At 24.0% G+C, this 17,252-nt stretch overlaps 1 protein-coding gene across 1 annotated transcript in view; it reads right to left on the bottom strand.

The window, feature by feature from the left end:
- Nucleotides 1-17,252, bottom strand: part of LOC129987695 (collagen alpha-2(V) chain-like) — a 170,000-nt gene that overhangs the window by 14,203 nt on the left and 138,545 nt on the right. Inside the window, exons 90-100 of the mRNA XM_056095646.1 lie at nucleotides 14,084-14,107; nucleotides 13,073-13,090; nucleotides 11,572-11,601; nucleotides 11,061-11,084; nucleotides 8,275-8,298; nucleotides 6,752-6,769; nucleotides 5,255-5,284; nucleotides 4,745-4,765; nucleotides 3,123-3,146; nucleotides 1,997-2,014; nucleotides 738-761 (exon numbers count right to left, since the gene is read on the bottom strand). Of these exons, the coding sequence (XP_055951621.1) occupies nucleotides 738-761; nucleotides 1,997-2,014; nucleotides 3,123-3,146; nucleotides 4,745-4,765; nucleotides 5,255-5,284; nucleotides 6,752-6,769; nucleotides 8,275-8,298; nucleotides 11,061-11,084; nucleotides 11,572-11,601; nucleotides 13,073-13,090; nucleotides 14,084-14,107 (255 nt within the window). The remainder of the gene's footprint in view (nucleotides 1-737; nucleotides 762-1,996; nucleotides 2,015-3,122; nucleotides 3,147-4,744; nucleotides 4,766-5,254; nucleotides 5,285-6,751; nucleotides 6,770-8,274; nucleotides 8,299-11,060; nucleotides 11,085-11,571; nucleotides 11,602-13,072; nucleotides 13,091-14,083; nucleotides 14,108-17,252) is intronic.

Here is a 17,252-nt window from a genome sequence, read left to right on the forward strand (position 1 = left end):
ACTCGAAATTAGAAAATTTGGTTTAAATATTTGAAAAGCTTTAAAGTGAAACAGACAAATAACGTTTTAGAATAACATTTTAAATAAAAAATCGTTGCAAAACACTAGTATAAGGGTTATATATTATAATACACTATATTATATAAATTTCTACTTAGGCTATCGGTCAAATGTGAAGCCATACTTTTAATAAAATTTCAAATTACACGGATTTTTAGTGCCAAATAGCTGCGATAATTCAATTAAAAATTATATCTGATTTGAAAGAATTACTTCTCTAACAAATATTAGTAATATTTTAAAAGGCAAGAAAACAGCATAAATAAAAATCACAAAACATTTTTTCACTTCTTATTATTTTTTAACTTATTTCTTTACATTTACTACATAATCCATCATATACATCATTCAACAAAATTATTTTAATCTCCTTATTAAATATTAATTTTCCATTTATATCTGAAATATTATATTGCTTTTATCAAAATTTCGGAAAATTCCATTTTACCAAAAATATTTTGTGTTTTTCTGTTAGAAGAGGCAAATTATATTTTTCTTATATTATTACATTTGAAATATTCACAGAAAAGATATATTTTCATCATTTTCTTTAAATGTTTATTGAAGTAATTGTAATATATATTATTTTTTGTAACTCCCAATAATAAATTAGAAATAAAAAAAAGCAATATATTTTTTTTTCATTTTTAAGTAAAATTTATATATTGACTACTTACCTTCTTTTTCTCCTGAATCATCATCTGAAACAACAATATATTCATTATTCATAATGAAATAACTTTCTTTTTAATATTAGTTTCCAATTTCTGCTGTTAGTTTTGACGAACTATTTTATATTTAAAGAGAATATTTCAAAAAATTTCATTTAACTATAATTAACTTGATTAAAATTTATTGTTACCTTGATTATAATTTATTTTACCTTGATTATTTGTAGAAATTTCCAATGTAATCTAACGCTTTAATATATTTTGTTGATTAAGAATATTTTGTATGAAAAGCAAATGATTATCTATTAAGAATGCATTCTTAAAATTTCATTAAATCCAATCCAATGAATATTGAAGAACAGTTTATTTTATGCTGTGTAGCATAAAATTTATCTAAAGAATTACATGTAAAACATTTATTGAAAATTTGCTTATCTAATATATAAAAATAAACTTTTGTTCGTTCGTATTTTATTCATTGCTATACCGTTCATCTTATTGAGATAAAACTTTGCCAACTTATTGCCTGCACTTACTCGAAGGTTATAGGCATAGTACAATTATTATAATTATTATATCTATTATATAAAAAGGAATTTTGTCTTGATCGTATTTTATGCATTGCCATACCGTTCGTCCGATTGCGTTAAAAGTTTTCCACAAATAATAAACAGCAAACGGCAAATATCATTCGGAGTTAATCGCACATATATGAAATAAAATAAAATAATTATTAACGATGCCAATCAACATGAGTGAAATGAAATCGAAAATATTTAGTGAAAGCGCTAATTCCTTTAATTTCTTTAATGAATAGTCATATGCATAATATATTGTCTTTCAATGGACACAATATTTCAGCTGCATCGAGCCGCTTATATTATTCAGAGTTTATTTCACTCATACAAAATATAAATATTATTATTAATGATTTAGTATTACGAAAATAGAAGAAAAAAAATAACCATTTATTAATTTCTACCACTTTTGCGAGAAAATAATTAGTAAATGCTCATTAAAATCATCCATTACTTAAATGGCATTTTTTAAAAACCAAAAACTTTAGCTTTAAATCCCCCCTTTTGATAAGCTGATATTTTACTTGTGTTTTTAAAGTTACTGAAATAACAAGTTAATGCTAAATGTTTACCATACAATATCAAAATTTTCTAAACTATTTTTAGGATGATTAATTAATTTAAATAAATTAGTGAATTCAATGTCTCGTTTTTAAAAGATTTAAATTTGTAAACATCATTACTTACGTTTCTTTCCGGGCTTATCTAAAAAAAAATGCATCATTATTTTAATAGCGTATGTTATTTCAAGAAATGTTTTTTCAAAGACATTTCTTCTTTTCTTTTGCTTAATAAAATTGTTTTAACAATTTTAAGAAATAGTTATGTTTAAAAAATTGGGAATTGGATGTATTTATACTATCTCTTATACAGTTATATTATTTGAAATATATTTATTGATGATTTCTAGTAACATTTCTTTCAACAATACATTCTAAATTTTTTGAATCTTTTTTATTATTTTTACGAAAATTATTAGAAAAAACATGACTGATAGCAAAATACAGCAATAACTGAATTATGATGCCATTGGCCTAAAATATAAAGAAGATTATTTTTCCTTTCATTTGAACTCGAAACGAGATGATTCGGTTTAAATATTTAAAACGCATGAAAGGGAAACAGAAAAATAACGTTTTAGCATAAAATTTTAAATACAAAATCGTTCCGAAACACTATAATAAGGGTTATACATTATAATACATTATAATATATGTTTCTACTTAGGATATCGGTAAAATGTTAAGTGAGACTTTTTGCAAAATTTTAAATTACATGGAATTTTATTGCCGAAAAACTGAGATAACTCAATTAAAAATTATATCCGACCATTAAAGTTTGAAAGATATTACTTCTCTAGCGAATATTAGTTATATTTTAAAAGGCAAGAAATAAACATAAATAAAAATCACAAAACATGTATGTCTTATTATTGTTTTTTAACTTCTTTCTTTACATTTACTATATAATCAATCATATATATCTTCAACGAAATTAATTTAATCTCCTTATTAAATATTAATTCTCCATTTATATCTGAAATATTAATTGCTTTTATTAAAATTTCCGAAAATTCCATTATATCAAAAATATTTTGTTTTATTCTGTTTGAAGAGACAAATTATATTTTTCTATATATATTATTATATTTGAAATATTCACAAAAAAGTTATATTTTCATCATTTTCTATAAATGTTTATTGAAGTAATTGTAATATATATTATTTTTTGTAACTCCCAATAATAAATTAGAAATAAAAAAAGCAGTATTTTTTTTTCATTTTTAAGTAAAATTTATATATTGACTACTTACCTTTTTTTTCCCCTGAATCATCATCTGAAATAACAATATATTCATTATTCATAATGAAATAACTTTCTTTTTAATATTTGTTTTCGATTTCTGTAGTTATCTTTGATGAACTGTTTTATATTTAAAGAGCATATTTCAAAATATTTCATTTATCTGTAATTACCTTGATTATAATTTATTTTGCCTTGATTATTCGTCAAAATTTATGATGTAATCTAGCGCTTTAATATATTTTGTGGAATAAGAATATTTTTTATGAAAAGCAAATGATTATCTATTAAGAATGCATTCTTAATATTTCATTAAATCCAATCCAATGAATATTGAAGAACAGTTTATTTGATGCTGTGTCACAGAATATTTATCTAAAGAATTACCTGAAAAACATATCAGGAAAATTTGATTATCTAATATAAAAAAATAAATTTTTGTTTGTTCGTATTTTATTCGTTGCCATAAAGTTCATCCGATTGAAATAAAACTTTGCCAACTAATTGCCTGCACTTGCTCAAAGGTTGCAGGCATAGTACAATTATTATAATTATAATATCTATTACATAAAAAAGATTTTTTGTTTGATCGTATTTTATGCACTGTCATAACATTCATGCAACTGCGTTAAAATTTTTCCATAAATAATAAACACCAAACAACAAATGTCATTCGGAGTTAATCGCACATGTATCGAATAAAATAAAATTATTTTCATCGATGCAAGTCAACATGAGCGAAATGAAATCGAAAATATTTAGTGAAAGCGCTAATTCTTTTAATTTCTTTAATGAATAGTCATATGCACAATATATTGTCATTCAATGGACAAAATATTTCAGCTGCATCGAACCTCTTATATAATTCAGAATTTATTTCAGACATACAAAATATAGTGATTATTATCGATGCCGATCAAGGCCAGATATTTACAATGGAAATTTTCCTGTGCAAACAGCAATTTTTCTATTTATTCAGCTACTCGACAAACGATATTTCGGTTATGCAAGCGTATATAGTGTTAATTTCTTCGTCAAAAAATATACCTCCCAAACGCTCATCACTTAGTATATCTACAAGCGCAGAAAGTAGAAATAAAAGAATTCGAAATAGTAAATTAAATGAGCAACGACAAACAAGCAATAAAGCAGATCGTTTACAAATTGCAAATTAACGTCCTTCAGAATCAGAAGATCAAATCCATCAAGAATCGAATGCAACTATTATGAACGGAAAGTCGAATGGAGAAGATGTGCTCATTCGACGCATTCCTATTATTCCCACCAATATGCCTTTTGATTTCAAATGTCTGCAATCCTCACTCGACTTGTATTCTCCATGACCATTAACATGGCGAATATCAATCACTTCAAGTGCATAGTGAACCTAGAAAATAAAAGTTTTTCGCATGTCCAGTTGTACATTGGAGGCTCACGAGTCGGGAAGACAAGAAATTTATTTGTTTTTGCTGAAGACGGAAATAGAGTAAAAAAATAGAATAAATGTGTTTTTTTTTAAATTTCACCTTAATATATCATTTAATTTCAACGAATCTTTTCAATAATAAAGTAGAAATAAGAAATGCGATATTCATTTCATTTTAAAGTAAAAGTCGTATATTGATAACTTACCTTTTCCTCCGGAATTATCATCTGAAATAACAATATATAAATTATTCATTACACTTAATGAAATAAAAGTTTTCTTTTTATAAATTTAAAATTTTTGATGCTATCTATAATAAATTATTTTATTCTTAACGAAATTTCAAAAAATGTCATTTATCTATAATTACTTTGATAATAATTTCCAGTCAGTTTTAATTACAGAAGGCATTAAGTGCCTTACACACTTGTTTCAGAAAGTCGAAATTCATGATGTCAACTAAAATTTCAATATTTTGGGAACTGATTTATTTTGTAGGAAAAAAGAGTGATTATCTATTAAGAATGCACTCTTAATGTTTCTGTAAATGCAAATCAATGAGTTTTGAAAAAAAAGTTTATTTTATGCTATGGAACAATATATTTATCAAAAGAATTAAAAGAAATACATGTCAGGAAACACTGCTTATATTAAATAAAAAGTTATCACTTCTTGTGAGGTAATTATACGGTTCTTATTAAAAGATAAAAACTTACCGCCGAACAATGACAGAAGGCCTTTGCCGTCTGAAATAGCAATTTTAATTTTATTATTTGAATATAAAGAGGATAAAGATAATGAAAGATATGAGGGAGATATTTTGACATATTCCACATATAATGTAAAAGTTTCAAAACTATTTTTACATTAATTTATTTAAAGAAAAATGTTAGACTTTTTCATTTTCCATTTTCAAAATACTTAAATTTGCAATTATTGTTAATTACGTTCTTTTACTTGTTTATCTGAAAAAATTATTTCGTTTATTATTTTAATTACATGTATCAATTTTAAAAAAACATTGTTTTCTGATACATTTTATTCATTAATCATTTCAACTTTTAATAGCAATTAAGAGAAATACAATTGTTTGAAAAATTGAGAATTTTTAGTATTTATATTATCTCTTATATAGTTATATTATTTGAAATAACTTTATTATTTACCTTCATTAACTTGTATATAAATCATATAGTATATACTTTTTGATATTTTTTCTTTATTTTTAAAAAATTATAATCTATCTATATTTTTAAGAAAAAAATACGAAAAAATATGAATGATCGTAAATTACAACAATAACTGAAATTCTATGTGTTGGCCCTAAAACATAAAGGAAATAAATTTTATTTTCAATTGGAATACTAGAAGAATCCATTTACAAATTTAAATAGACATTCTAAAACGCATTTGAAAGAAACAGCGGAACAACGATTTGGCTTAAAACCTTTAAATTGAAGATTTTTCTGAAACACAAATTAAAGTTCCGAATTATGATACGGATCAAAAGTTAAGGGATATTTTGAAAAACAAAAAGCAAATGGAAAGGATTTTAATGTGCCAAACTGAAGTATCTCAGTTACAAAAATTATATTCGTTATTTAGATTTTGATAAATATGAGTACGTTAAGGAAATTTAGTTAAAATTTAGATGAAGGAAGAAGATTAATTAAAAAATAAAAAATAAACCACTTTTCACTCATTTTAATTATTAAATTTTAATTTCTTTAATTGCGTTTAGTACATAATCTATTATATATATGTTTACCGAAATTATTTTAATCTTATTTTAACGAAATTACTTTGATTTTATTTTAATGAAATTATTTCAATCTTCTTTTTGATATCTAATATATTATACTGCGTTGATCAAAATTTTGGAAAATTTCATTCTAGCATAGATATTTTATATTATTTTCTTAGATGAAAAAAATGGCATATTTTAATCTGTATTAATGCATTTAAAAAGATTCACACAAAATATATATTTCAATTATTTTCACATAATTTTTATCTGAAATATTCTAATACACATTCACTTTAGTTAATCAGAATAATAAAGGAGAAATAAGAAAAGCAATATTGTTTAATTTTTTTCATTTTTAAGTAAAATTCTTATATTTATTTCTGAAATTAATTTCATTCTTAATATTAGACATTTCCTCCCGTTTTTCCGTTTCATTAAATTTAGAATTGTAAATAATATTACTTACTTTTTTTTCCATGTTTACCTAAAAAAAAATTTTTTTTTCATTATTTTAATAACAATATCATTTTAAGAACATTATTAGAATATATTTTATTTTTATATTCAGTTGAATTTTAAATAACAATTTAAAGAAAGAAGGACGTTTGAAAAGATGTGAATTCATGGCATTATGCATTATTCGTCTCTTACGCAATTTTGTTATTTTAAATAATTTTATTGATATTTTCCAAAAACTCGTTTTTTGATCCTATCGTAATTGATTTGTTTGGAAATTCTTTCTAGAATTTATTAATTTTAAATATTATTATTATACTTTTATGAAAAAATACGAAAAATGAAGTATCGTAAAATACAGCAGGAATTGAAGTTTGCTGCGGTGGGTTCAAAATATAAAGGACATTAATTTTACATTCTATTAAATTAGAAAATGGAAGATTCAGCTTAAACATCTATAAAGATCTTCTAATAAGCTTTACAGCAAAGTGCTTGAACATAAAACCTTTACATTCAGCATCATTCTGAAACATTGTGAATTAAAGTTCCTACTTAGGATATGTGTCATCTGTGAAGAGTTACTTCAAAAAATTTCAAATAAGAATGATTTTTAGTGTCAATTGACAGAAATATGGGAATTAAAAAATTATATACAACCATTAAATTTTGAAAAAAAAAATCAACAAATGCAGCAATAACTGAATTTTGAGGCCATTGGCCTAAAATGTCAAGAAGATTATCTTTACTTTCATTGGAAGTCGAAACGGGATGATTCGGTTTAAATATTTAAAAAGCATTAAAGTGAAGCAAAAAAATTACGTATGAGAATAAAATTTCAAATACAAAATCGTTCCCAAACACTATAATAAGGGTTATATATTATATATTATAATACACTATAATATATAAGTTTATACTTAGGATATCGGTCAAATGCAAAGCGATAATTTTAATAAAATTTCAAATTACATGAATATTTAGTGCCAAACAACTGAGATAACTCAATGAAAAATTATATCCGACCATTAGAGATTGAAAGATTTTACTTCTCTTACGAATATTAGTTATATTTTAAAAAGCAAGAAAGCAGCATAAATAAAAATCGGGAAACATTTTTCACTAATCATTATTTTTTAATTTCTTTCTTTACATTTACTATATAATCCATTATATATATCATTCAACGAAATTATTTTAAACTCCTCATTAAATATTTATTTTCAGTTTACATCTAAAACTATTATAATGCCTTTATCAAATTTTCGAAAAATTCCATTATACCAAAAATATTTTGTATTATTCTGTTAGAAGAGACAAATTATATTTTTCTGTCTATATATGTTTCGATATATTTATTTATATGCTATCTATATATTTTTTGACCTATATTATATTTTCATCATTTCCTATAAACGTTTATTGAAGTAATTGTAATATATATTATTTTTTGTAACTCACAATAATAAATTAGAAATAAAAAAGCAGTATTATTTTTTTCCATTTTTAAGAAAAATTGATATATTGTCTACTTACCTCCTTTTTCTCCGGAATCATCATCTGGAATAACAATATATTCATTATTCATAACATTTAATGAAATAACCTTCTTTTTAATATTTAGTTTTCAAATTTTTTTGTTATCTTTGGTGAACTATTTTATATTTAAAAAAATATTTCATAATATTTCCTTTATCTATAACTACTGTGATTACAGTGGTGGACATAAAAATGTTGACACTTTTGAAAATCGTTATGTTTTCTAAATAAGTATGTTTATAGAAAACGTTACGTTTCACAAAATGCAAACTCTTTTTTATCATTTTAAAGAGAATTTAATGCTGATTTCAATACAAAAAGCAAAATTTAAATATTTGCAATACCAAAAAAGTTGAGTGGCAATAATTATCTAGACACATTAGATGTTGATGATTGCAGTGAGTCATCAGTACTTAGTCGAGCAGCAGTTTTTACTTTTATTACAACTTCAGACTGATGTTTTTGATTTTTTATTGAGCTGCCGAGATGATTAAACTCTTCTTTCGTTATTGCATGATCCTAGGAAACAATTTTAGCCTCAATTCTGTTTTATACGTATAAGAGTTTTCAAACGGTGCCATAAGTCTTTCAAAAATTTTGAGGTCAGGAAAAATTTCAGAAACTTTGAGGTCACTGTTTCTTGGCCATTATAATAATTCAATTCTCTTTGTACTACATCACGATTTCGAAATTTTTGCTGCGTGGCAAGCAGCTGAATACTGATGAAAAATATATGATGTGTTGTTGAGAGATAGATCACTGACGGAATGTTGAAGTTTTGGCTCTAGAATAGTGCCAATGTACTTTCTTGCATTTAATGTCCCATCGATAACATGAAGACCTATAATTTCTGCTGATATGCATGACCAAATCATAACACTAACTGAGTTCTTCATAGTTGCCTGAATTCAGTCAGGATGTGGCTCTTTGCCTATTCTATATTTTATCTATTTTCGTCATCACTACTGAATAACAATATGTTTGTTTCATTACTGAATATAAGTTGTGACCACAGTTGATCTGTCCAAATAATACATTCCTTTGGCCACTGTAATCTTTTAATACGTTGTTGTAAATTGAGAAAAAGATTTTTCCGCTTAATTCTACCTCTTATTCTAATATCTAATAATCTTCTCCTGATTGTTATTGAACTGACATAAATACCAGAATCATTCAATTGACTTCTGAAGGCCACTGGTGTCGTTCTTCTATCTTGGAGCCATAGTCTTTTTGTTTTTTAGATGTGGTGCATCTTTTTTTAGCCATTCCCTGCTTTGCTTTTTATTGAATATGTCACCTGATATTGTAAACAAAATTTACGGACACGAAATGTAGACACTGAACTTCTCACTTGTTTTGCAATTTCAACATAGGAAAGCCCACAGTCATGTAACACAATAATCTTAGTTCTCTTTCAAGGTGCCAATATATTATTTTATTTGATGTTATTGCTTCGTGACTAAACATTAGAAAGATTTACAAAAATTCCAATAGTATTAAAAAGTTTAACGAAACTTCTAACTTTCAATTTAATTTCATAAAAAGCAATCTTCCTTCTACAGAGAAAATCATGATAATGACTTTTTCTAACTTTAAACATGATATCAGCTTCCGCTAGCAATTAGTAAAATTTGATTGGTTCCCAGAAAAAGTACAGGATTTGTCGGAAAGTTAGAAATAACAATCCACTTCAAGATTGTGTTTGTTATTCAGATTAAAGCTAGAATAACTTTTTTTATTGAAAATATTTGGAGTTTGCTTTTTGTATTGAAATCGACATTAAATTCCCTTTAAAATGATATGTAAGAGTTTGCATTCTCTGAAATATAACTATTTCTATAAGCATACAAAGTTAAGATTTTCAAATGTGTCCACAATGTTGGCCACAACTGTATAATTTCTAATCAATTTCAATATTAGATTAAATTAATTATTATAATCTATTAAATGCCTTACCCCTTTGTATGGGCATGTCGAAATTTGTGATATAATCTAATGCTTTAATATATTTTGTGGAATAAGAATATTTTATATGAAAAGCAAATAATTTCCTATTAAGAATGAATGTTTAATATTTCATTAAATCCAAACCATTGAATATTGAAGAACAGTTTATTTTTTTGATGTGTCGGAGAATATTTATTACATGAAAAACATTTCAGGAAAATTTGCTTATCTAATATATAAAAATGAATTGTTGTTAGTTCGTATTTTATTCTTTACCATACCGTTCATACGATAGAGATAAAACTTTCCCAACTTATTGCCTGCACTTACTCGCAGGTTATAGGCATAGTACAATTATTATAATTATTATATCTATTATATAAAAAGGAATTTTGTCTTGATCGTATTTTATGCATTGTCATATCGTTCGTCCGATTGCGATAAATGTTTTCCACAAATGATAAACAGCAAACGCATTCCTATTATTCCCACCAATATGCCTTTTGATTTCAAATGTCTTCGATCCCCATTCGATTTGTATTCTCCATGACCATTAACATGGCGAATATCAATCACTTCAAATGCATATGAAACCTTGAAAATACAAGTTTTTCGCATGTCCAGTTGTATATTGGAGGCTCACGAGTCGGGAAGAAAAGGAATTTATTTGTTTTTGCTGAAGACGGAAATAAAGTAAAAAAATAGAATAAGAGTTTTTTTTAAATTTTACCCTAATATATCATTCAATTTCAACGAATCTTTTCAATAATAAAGTAGAAATAAGAAATGCAATATTCATTTTATTTTTAAGTAAAATTTGTATATTGATAACTTACCTTCTTTTCCTTCTGAATTATCATCTGAAATAACAATATATTAATTATTCATTACTCTTAATGAAATAACCTTCTTTTAATCATAAATTTAAAATCTTTGCTGCTATCTATAATAAATTATTTTATTTTTAACGAATTTTCAAAATATGTCATTTATCTATAATTACTTTGATTATAATTTCCAGTCAGTTTTAATTACAGAAGGCATGAAGTGCCTTTCACACTTGTTTCAGCAAGTCGAAATTCATGATGTCAACTAAAAGTTCAATATTTTGGGAACTAATTTATTTTATAGGAAAAAGAATGATTATCTATTAAGAATGCACTCTTAAAGTTTCTGTAAATGCAAATCAATGAGTACTGAAAAAAAGTTTATTTTATGCTATGGAATAATATATTTTTCAAAAGAATTAAAAGAAATACATGTCAGAAAATACTGCCTATACTAAATAAAAATATATCACTTCTTGGGAGGCAATTATAAGGTTCTTATTAAAAGATAAAAACTTACCGCCGAACAATGACAGAAGGCCTTTACCGTCTGAAATAGAAATTTTAATTTTATTATTTGAATATTAAGAGGATAAACATAATGAAAGATATGCGGGAAATATTCTGACATATTCCACATATAATGTAAAAGTTTCAAAACTATTTTTACATTAATTTATTTAAAGAAAAATGTTAGTCTTTTTCATTTTCCATTTTCATAATACTTAAATTTGCAATTATTGTTAATTACGTTCTTTTCCTTGTTTATTTGAAAAAATTATTTCGTTTATTATTTTAATTACATGTATCAATTTAAAAAAAAACATTGTTTTCTGATACATTTTATTAATTAATCATTTCAACTTTTAGTAGCAATTTAGAGAAATACAATTGTTTGAAAAATTGAGAATTTGTAGTATTTATATTACCTCTTATATAGTTACATTATTTGAAATAACTTTATTATTTATCTTCATTAACTTGTATATAAATCATATAGTATATGCTTTTTGATATTTTTTCTTTATTTTTAAAAAAATTTGGTAATCTATCTATATTTTTAAGAAAAAAATACTAAAAAATATGAATGATCGTAAATTACAACAATGACTGAAATTCTATGTGTTGGCCCTAAATTATAAAGGAAATAAATTTTATTTTCAATTGTTATACTAGAAGAATCCATTTAAAAATTTAAAAAGACATTCTAAAACGCATTTGAAAGAAACAGCGGAACAACGATTTAGCTTAAAACCTTTAAATTGAAGATATTTCTGAAACACAAATTAAAGTTACGAATTATGATACGGATCAAAAGTTAAGGGATATTTTGAAAAACAACATGCAAATGGAAACGATTTTAATGTGCCAAACTGAAGTATCCCAATTACAAAAATTAAATTCGTTATTTAGATTTTGATAAATATGAGTACGTTAATGAAATTTAGTTAAATTTTAGAAGAAGGCAGAAGATTAATTAAAAAAATAAAAAATAAAACACTTTTCACTCATTTTAATTATTAAATTTTAATTTCTTTAATTGCGTTTAGTACATAATCTATTATATATATGTTTACCAAAATTATTTTAATCTTACTTTAACGAAATTACTTTGATTTTATTTTAATGAAATTATTTCAATCTTCTTTTTCATATGTAATATATTATACTGCTTTTATCAAAATTTTGGTAAATTTCATTCTAGCCCAGATATTTTATATTATTTTCTTAGATGAAAAAAATGGCCTATTTTAATCAGTATTAATGCATTTAAAAAGATTCACACAAAATACATATTTCAATTATTTTCACATAATTTTTATCTGAAATATTCTACTACACATTCACTTTAGTAAATCAGAATAATAAAGGAGAAATAAGAAAAGCGATATTGTTTAATTTTTTCATTTTTAAGTAAATTTCTAATATTTATTTCTCAAATTAATTTCATTCTTAATATTAGACATTTTCTTCCGTTTTTCCGTTTCAATAAATTTAGAATTGTAAATATTATTACTTACGTTTCTTTCCATGTTTACCTAAAAAAAATATTTTTTTTTTCATTATTTTAATAACAGTATCATTTTAAGATTATTATTAGAATATATTTGATTTTTTTATTCAGTTGAATTTCAAATAACAATTAAAAGAAAGAAGGATCTTTGAAAAGATGAGAATTCGTGGCATTATCTATTATTCGTCTCTTATGCAATTTTGTTATTTTAAATAAGTTTATTTATATTTTCCAAAAACTCGTTTTTTGATCCTATCGTAATTGATTTGTTTGAAAATTCTTTCTAGAATTTCCAAATTTTTAATATTGTTATTATACTTTTATGAAAAATTACGAAAAATGAATGATCGTTAAATACAGCAGGAACTGATATTTGCTGCGGTGGGTTCAAAATATAAAGGAAATTAATTTTACATTCGATGGAATTAGAAACTTGAAGATACGTTTAAACATCTATAAAATCTAATAAGCATTTGAACAAAGCCTTTGAGCATAAAACCTTTAAATTCAACATGGTTCTGAAACATTGTAAATCAATTTGTTAACAAAATGTCATCAAATTTTAAATGGCAGGACATCAGCCTCAATAAATATTAGAAATAAATTTTATTTATTATTAAATTTTAACCTCATTCATTCTGTTTGCTATATACTCCATCATACATATCTTAAACGAAATTATTTTAATCTCTTTAATAATTTTTTATACTCGTTTTTATATCAAGTATTATTTTATACAATGCAGATTTTATCAAAATTTCTGAAACTCTCATTAATATACCATAAAACATTTATATTATTTATTCTATGATGTGAAAAGAATTACATTTTACAAAGTGTAGAAATTCATTTAAAATTATTGACTCAATAAATATTATTTCAATTATTGTCTTTGAAGTTTTAGTAAAAAAAAAAATATAATATATATTTATTTTTTGTAAACCCGAATAACAAAGTAGAAACAAGAAAAGTGATATTTGTTTCATATTTAAGCAAAATTCTGATATTGATAACTCACCATCCTTTTCTCCGGAATTGTCATCTGCAAATATAATATATTATTTATTAATGAAGAATAAAGAAATAAACTTTTTCTTATTATTAATTTTTTAATTTCAGTTCTTACATTGATAAGAAATTTTGTTAATTAACAAAATTTCAAAAGACATGAGTCATCTGCGATTTCTTTGATTATAATATCCAATTAAGTTTAATAAATTTTAAACAGTATTCACAACAACGTGATCGGAATAGTATATCTTAGAAATGCCACTGTCTGCTATTTCAAATAATCAATTTTGTCAGCATAATGAATTGTGAAAATTTTCTTTTTAAACAAAAATTAAGCCAATAAACTTTTACTGTCTTAAACACTTCTTTGAGCAAATGGAAAATTATATCGTAATCTAATGTTTTATTTTCCAATTGAGGAATAAGAATATTTTGGATGCAATAGAATGATCATCGATTAAAAATGTATTCTTAATATTTCATGTATTCTTAATATTTCATGTATTCTTAATATTCCATGCATTCTTAATATTTCATATATTTTTAATATTCAATGAGTTATAAAGAGCAAATCCCAGAATTTGTAACTCTAAATATTGCAGGCAGTTAAGAAAATTTTTTATCAAGATATTGTTTTCATTATTTTGTCTCAATAGAATTTATTATTCTATTAAATTGTTTGCAATAATATATAAAATGCTTTCTACAATATATTTAGTATAATCAAGTAGTATACATCTAGGAATCTAGGAAAACATCTAGGAATTCTATAGAATGCTAGCATTGAATATTTCCCAAGTAACTTGCACATTCATGTCGTTGCATATATTGAAAATTGCATATATTCAATATTTACAATATTGAAGTTGCATATATTGTAAATTTCAGTGTTTATTTTGAAAAAAAATATGAACGATTAGTTATGAAAGGGTTGCTCTTCGATAGGAGACAACCTTTATGATTTTAATCATGTTTTCTACAAAAGTTAGCTAATTTACACTAAGTAATACTTGTTTAGTCTTTGTTAAGTTGCAATCACAGGTAGATTATGAGTCAGGATTCGAATGTTATTGATGAATTTCCACGATCTACGGACGTAAGATGCTCGAGATTCCTGTTTGATATTTCACTGATACAATTGTGTAATCTTCATTTTCAAAAAGTTTTTTTCACTGAATTAAAGTAGTCTTATACATCTAGAAGCTGAATTATTAACTCTTGAAATGATACAATTGAAAAGAGATTGATTATAATTTGAAATCTGTAGAGCTTCCGTTTAATCCCTAGACAAAATTTAATTAACCTTAAAAAAAAAGGAGAATCTGCAATCTTTTATAAAAATAGAATTCAAAAGTAATACACGTAATAAAAACAGTTTTCTTAAAGTTCTCTTTCATTAGGAAATCGAATTTTATTTTAAAAATATAATCTTTGTTTAATTTTTTACTAAAACTACATAGGTTATTCAAAAAGTTAGATGACCCACCCCGTAAAAAATTTCAATAAATGGCTATTTTGATAGATCTTTCTGGAGGCATTTCAGATACTTATATGTATCGTATGATGTTTCACGAGCTAATTTTACTTTGGTGTCCAAATTGGAAAATTGTGTAAGGATTTATTTTTTTGGGGAAAAAAGGTGCAATTGCACTGAAATTTGTATGAAATTGCATGAATTGTATGAGGGAAATACAATGTTACGTCAAGTTATCTCGAAGTGAATAAATATACAGATATTGACAGTATTGACACAAGACATTAACTGAAACAAATTCTGAGATCGCTGCGTGTATGAATGCCATTGAACATAAATTTTTTGGCAGAAGGATTAAAAACACCTGAGCTATGCTTTGACAAATATTTAAATAATAGAGATAATTATGCTAAATTGTAAATTTACATGAGACTTTCGTATGAAATTAAAGTTACTTTAAAATTACAATCCTGTTTATTTTTTCTTAAGCAGTGCAATTAATTTTTCAATAGATTATCTTATGATTGAAATTATAATCATTTCTTTCTCAAATACTTTATTAAGAGATGAAATAGGTTTTGAACTCAAATTTAATTAAATTTTTCGACATATCGATATTTTTGAAATTTTTACGACGGAATATCAGAAATTAAATCCTAATAAAAAAAATCGAATCTAATAAGCATAGAAAATTTTAAAGAACCTTCAAATCAGAAAATGCTGAAATATAACAATTACTGTTTTGAAGAAGAAATATTTCTCTTTTGCAGATGTCTTGAAGATTTATCATAAAATAATTTAAATTAAAATTCGTTGCGAACCAGCAAATACACCATTTTTAACAAAATTGGTTTACTGTGCATATTTATAAGTTATAATTTTAAAGAAACCATCAATAAATATTTAAACTAGAAATGTGGAAATATTTAAGTTTTTAATTTGAAATAATTGAACTAAAATTCTTGAATTAAGAAATCGATATTTTTAAGGAAGTGGTAGAAATTTCATTTAAGCTTTACACGAACTTTGCAAAACTAATACAGTTATCTGAAAACTAATTTCTTTTCGGGTACAAAACATTGAAAAAAAATTTCGGGTGCAAAACATTGAAAAAAATTCAATAAAAAAAATCAATAGTTTCTTTTTTTTAATTTCATTTCAGTCAACTTTATATTGCAAATTTTTTTACAATAATAATTTTTTTTACGAATTTGTTGAATAATATCTATATCCTGAAACAAATTCTAAATCTGTCGCTTCTGAAAGTTCTAAAATTGCGATCTTCATTTTAGAAATATTAACATATAATTATTATTAATAATAATATATCTTATTTTTAACATATTTTTCTCTTCATAAATGGGATTATTTACATCCTATCCCAAATCCATCTGCAAATATTTATGCATTTCCGCGAATTAAATACGCATATATCTGATGAAGTTATTTTTTTCTTATCATTAAGTTTTAATTTCGGCTTCTGGGGCTTAGTACCTTATTCAAATTTTATCAAAATTTCGAAAAATATCACTTTTGTATAATTCTTTATATTCTAATTTACAGTCTGCTGTAAAACTGTGTTAATTGTTTCACACCAATGGATTTATATTTTATTTATTTTCTATAAGTTTTAATGTCAAATACATTCTAGTATGTATATTTCTTTTCTAAAATTTAAATAAAATAAAGAAATGAAAAAAAT

Source organism: Argiope bruennichi, chromosome 10, assembly GCF_947563725.1.
Source record: "Argiope bruennichi chromosome 10, qqArgBrue1.1, whole genome shotgun sequence".
Taxonomy (NCBI): Eukaryota; Metazoa; Arthropoda; class Arachnida; order Araneae; family Araneidae; genus Argiope; species Argiope bruennichi.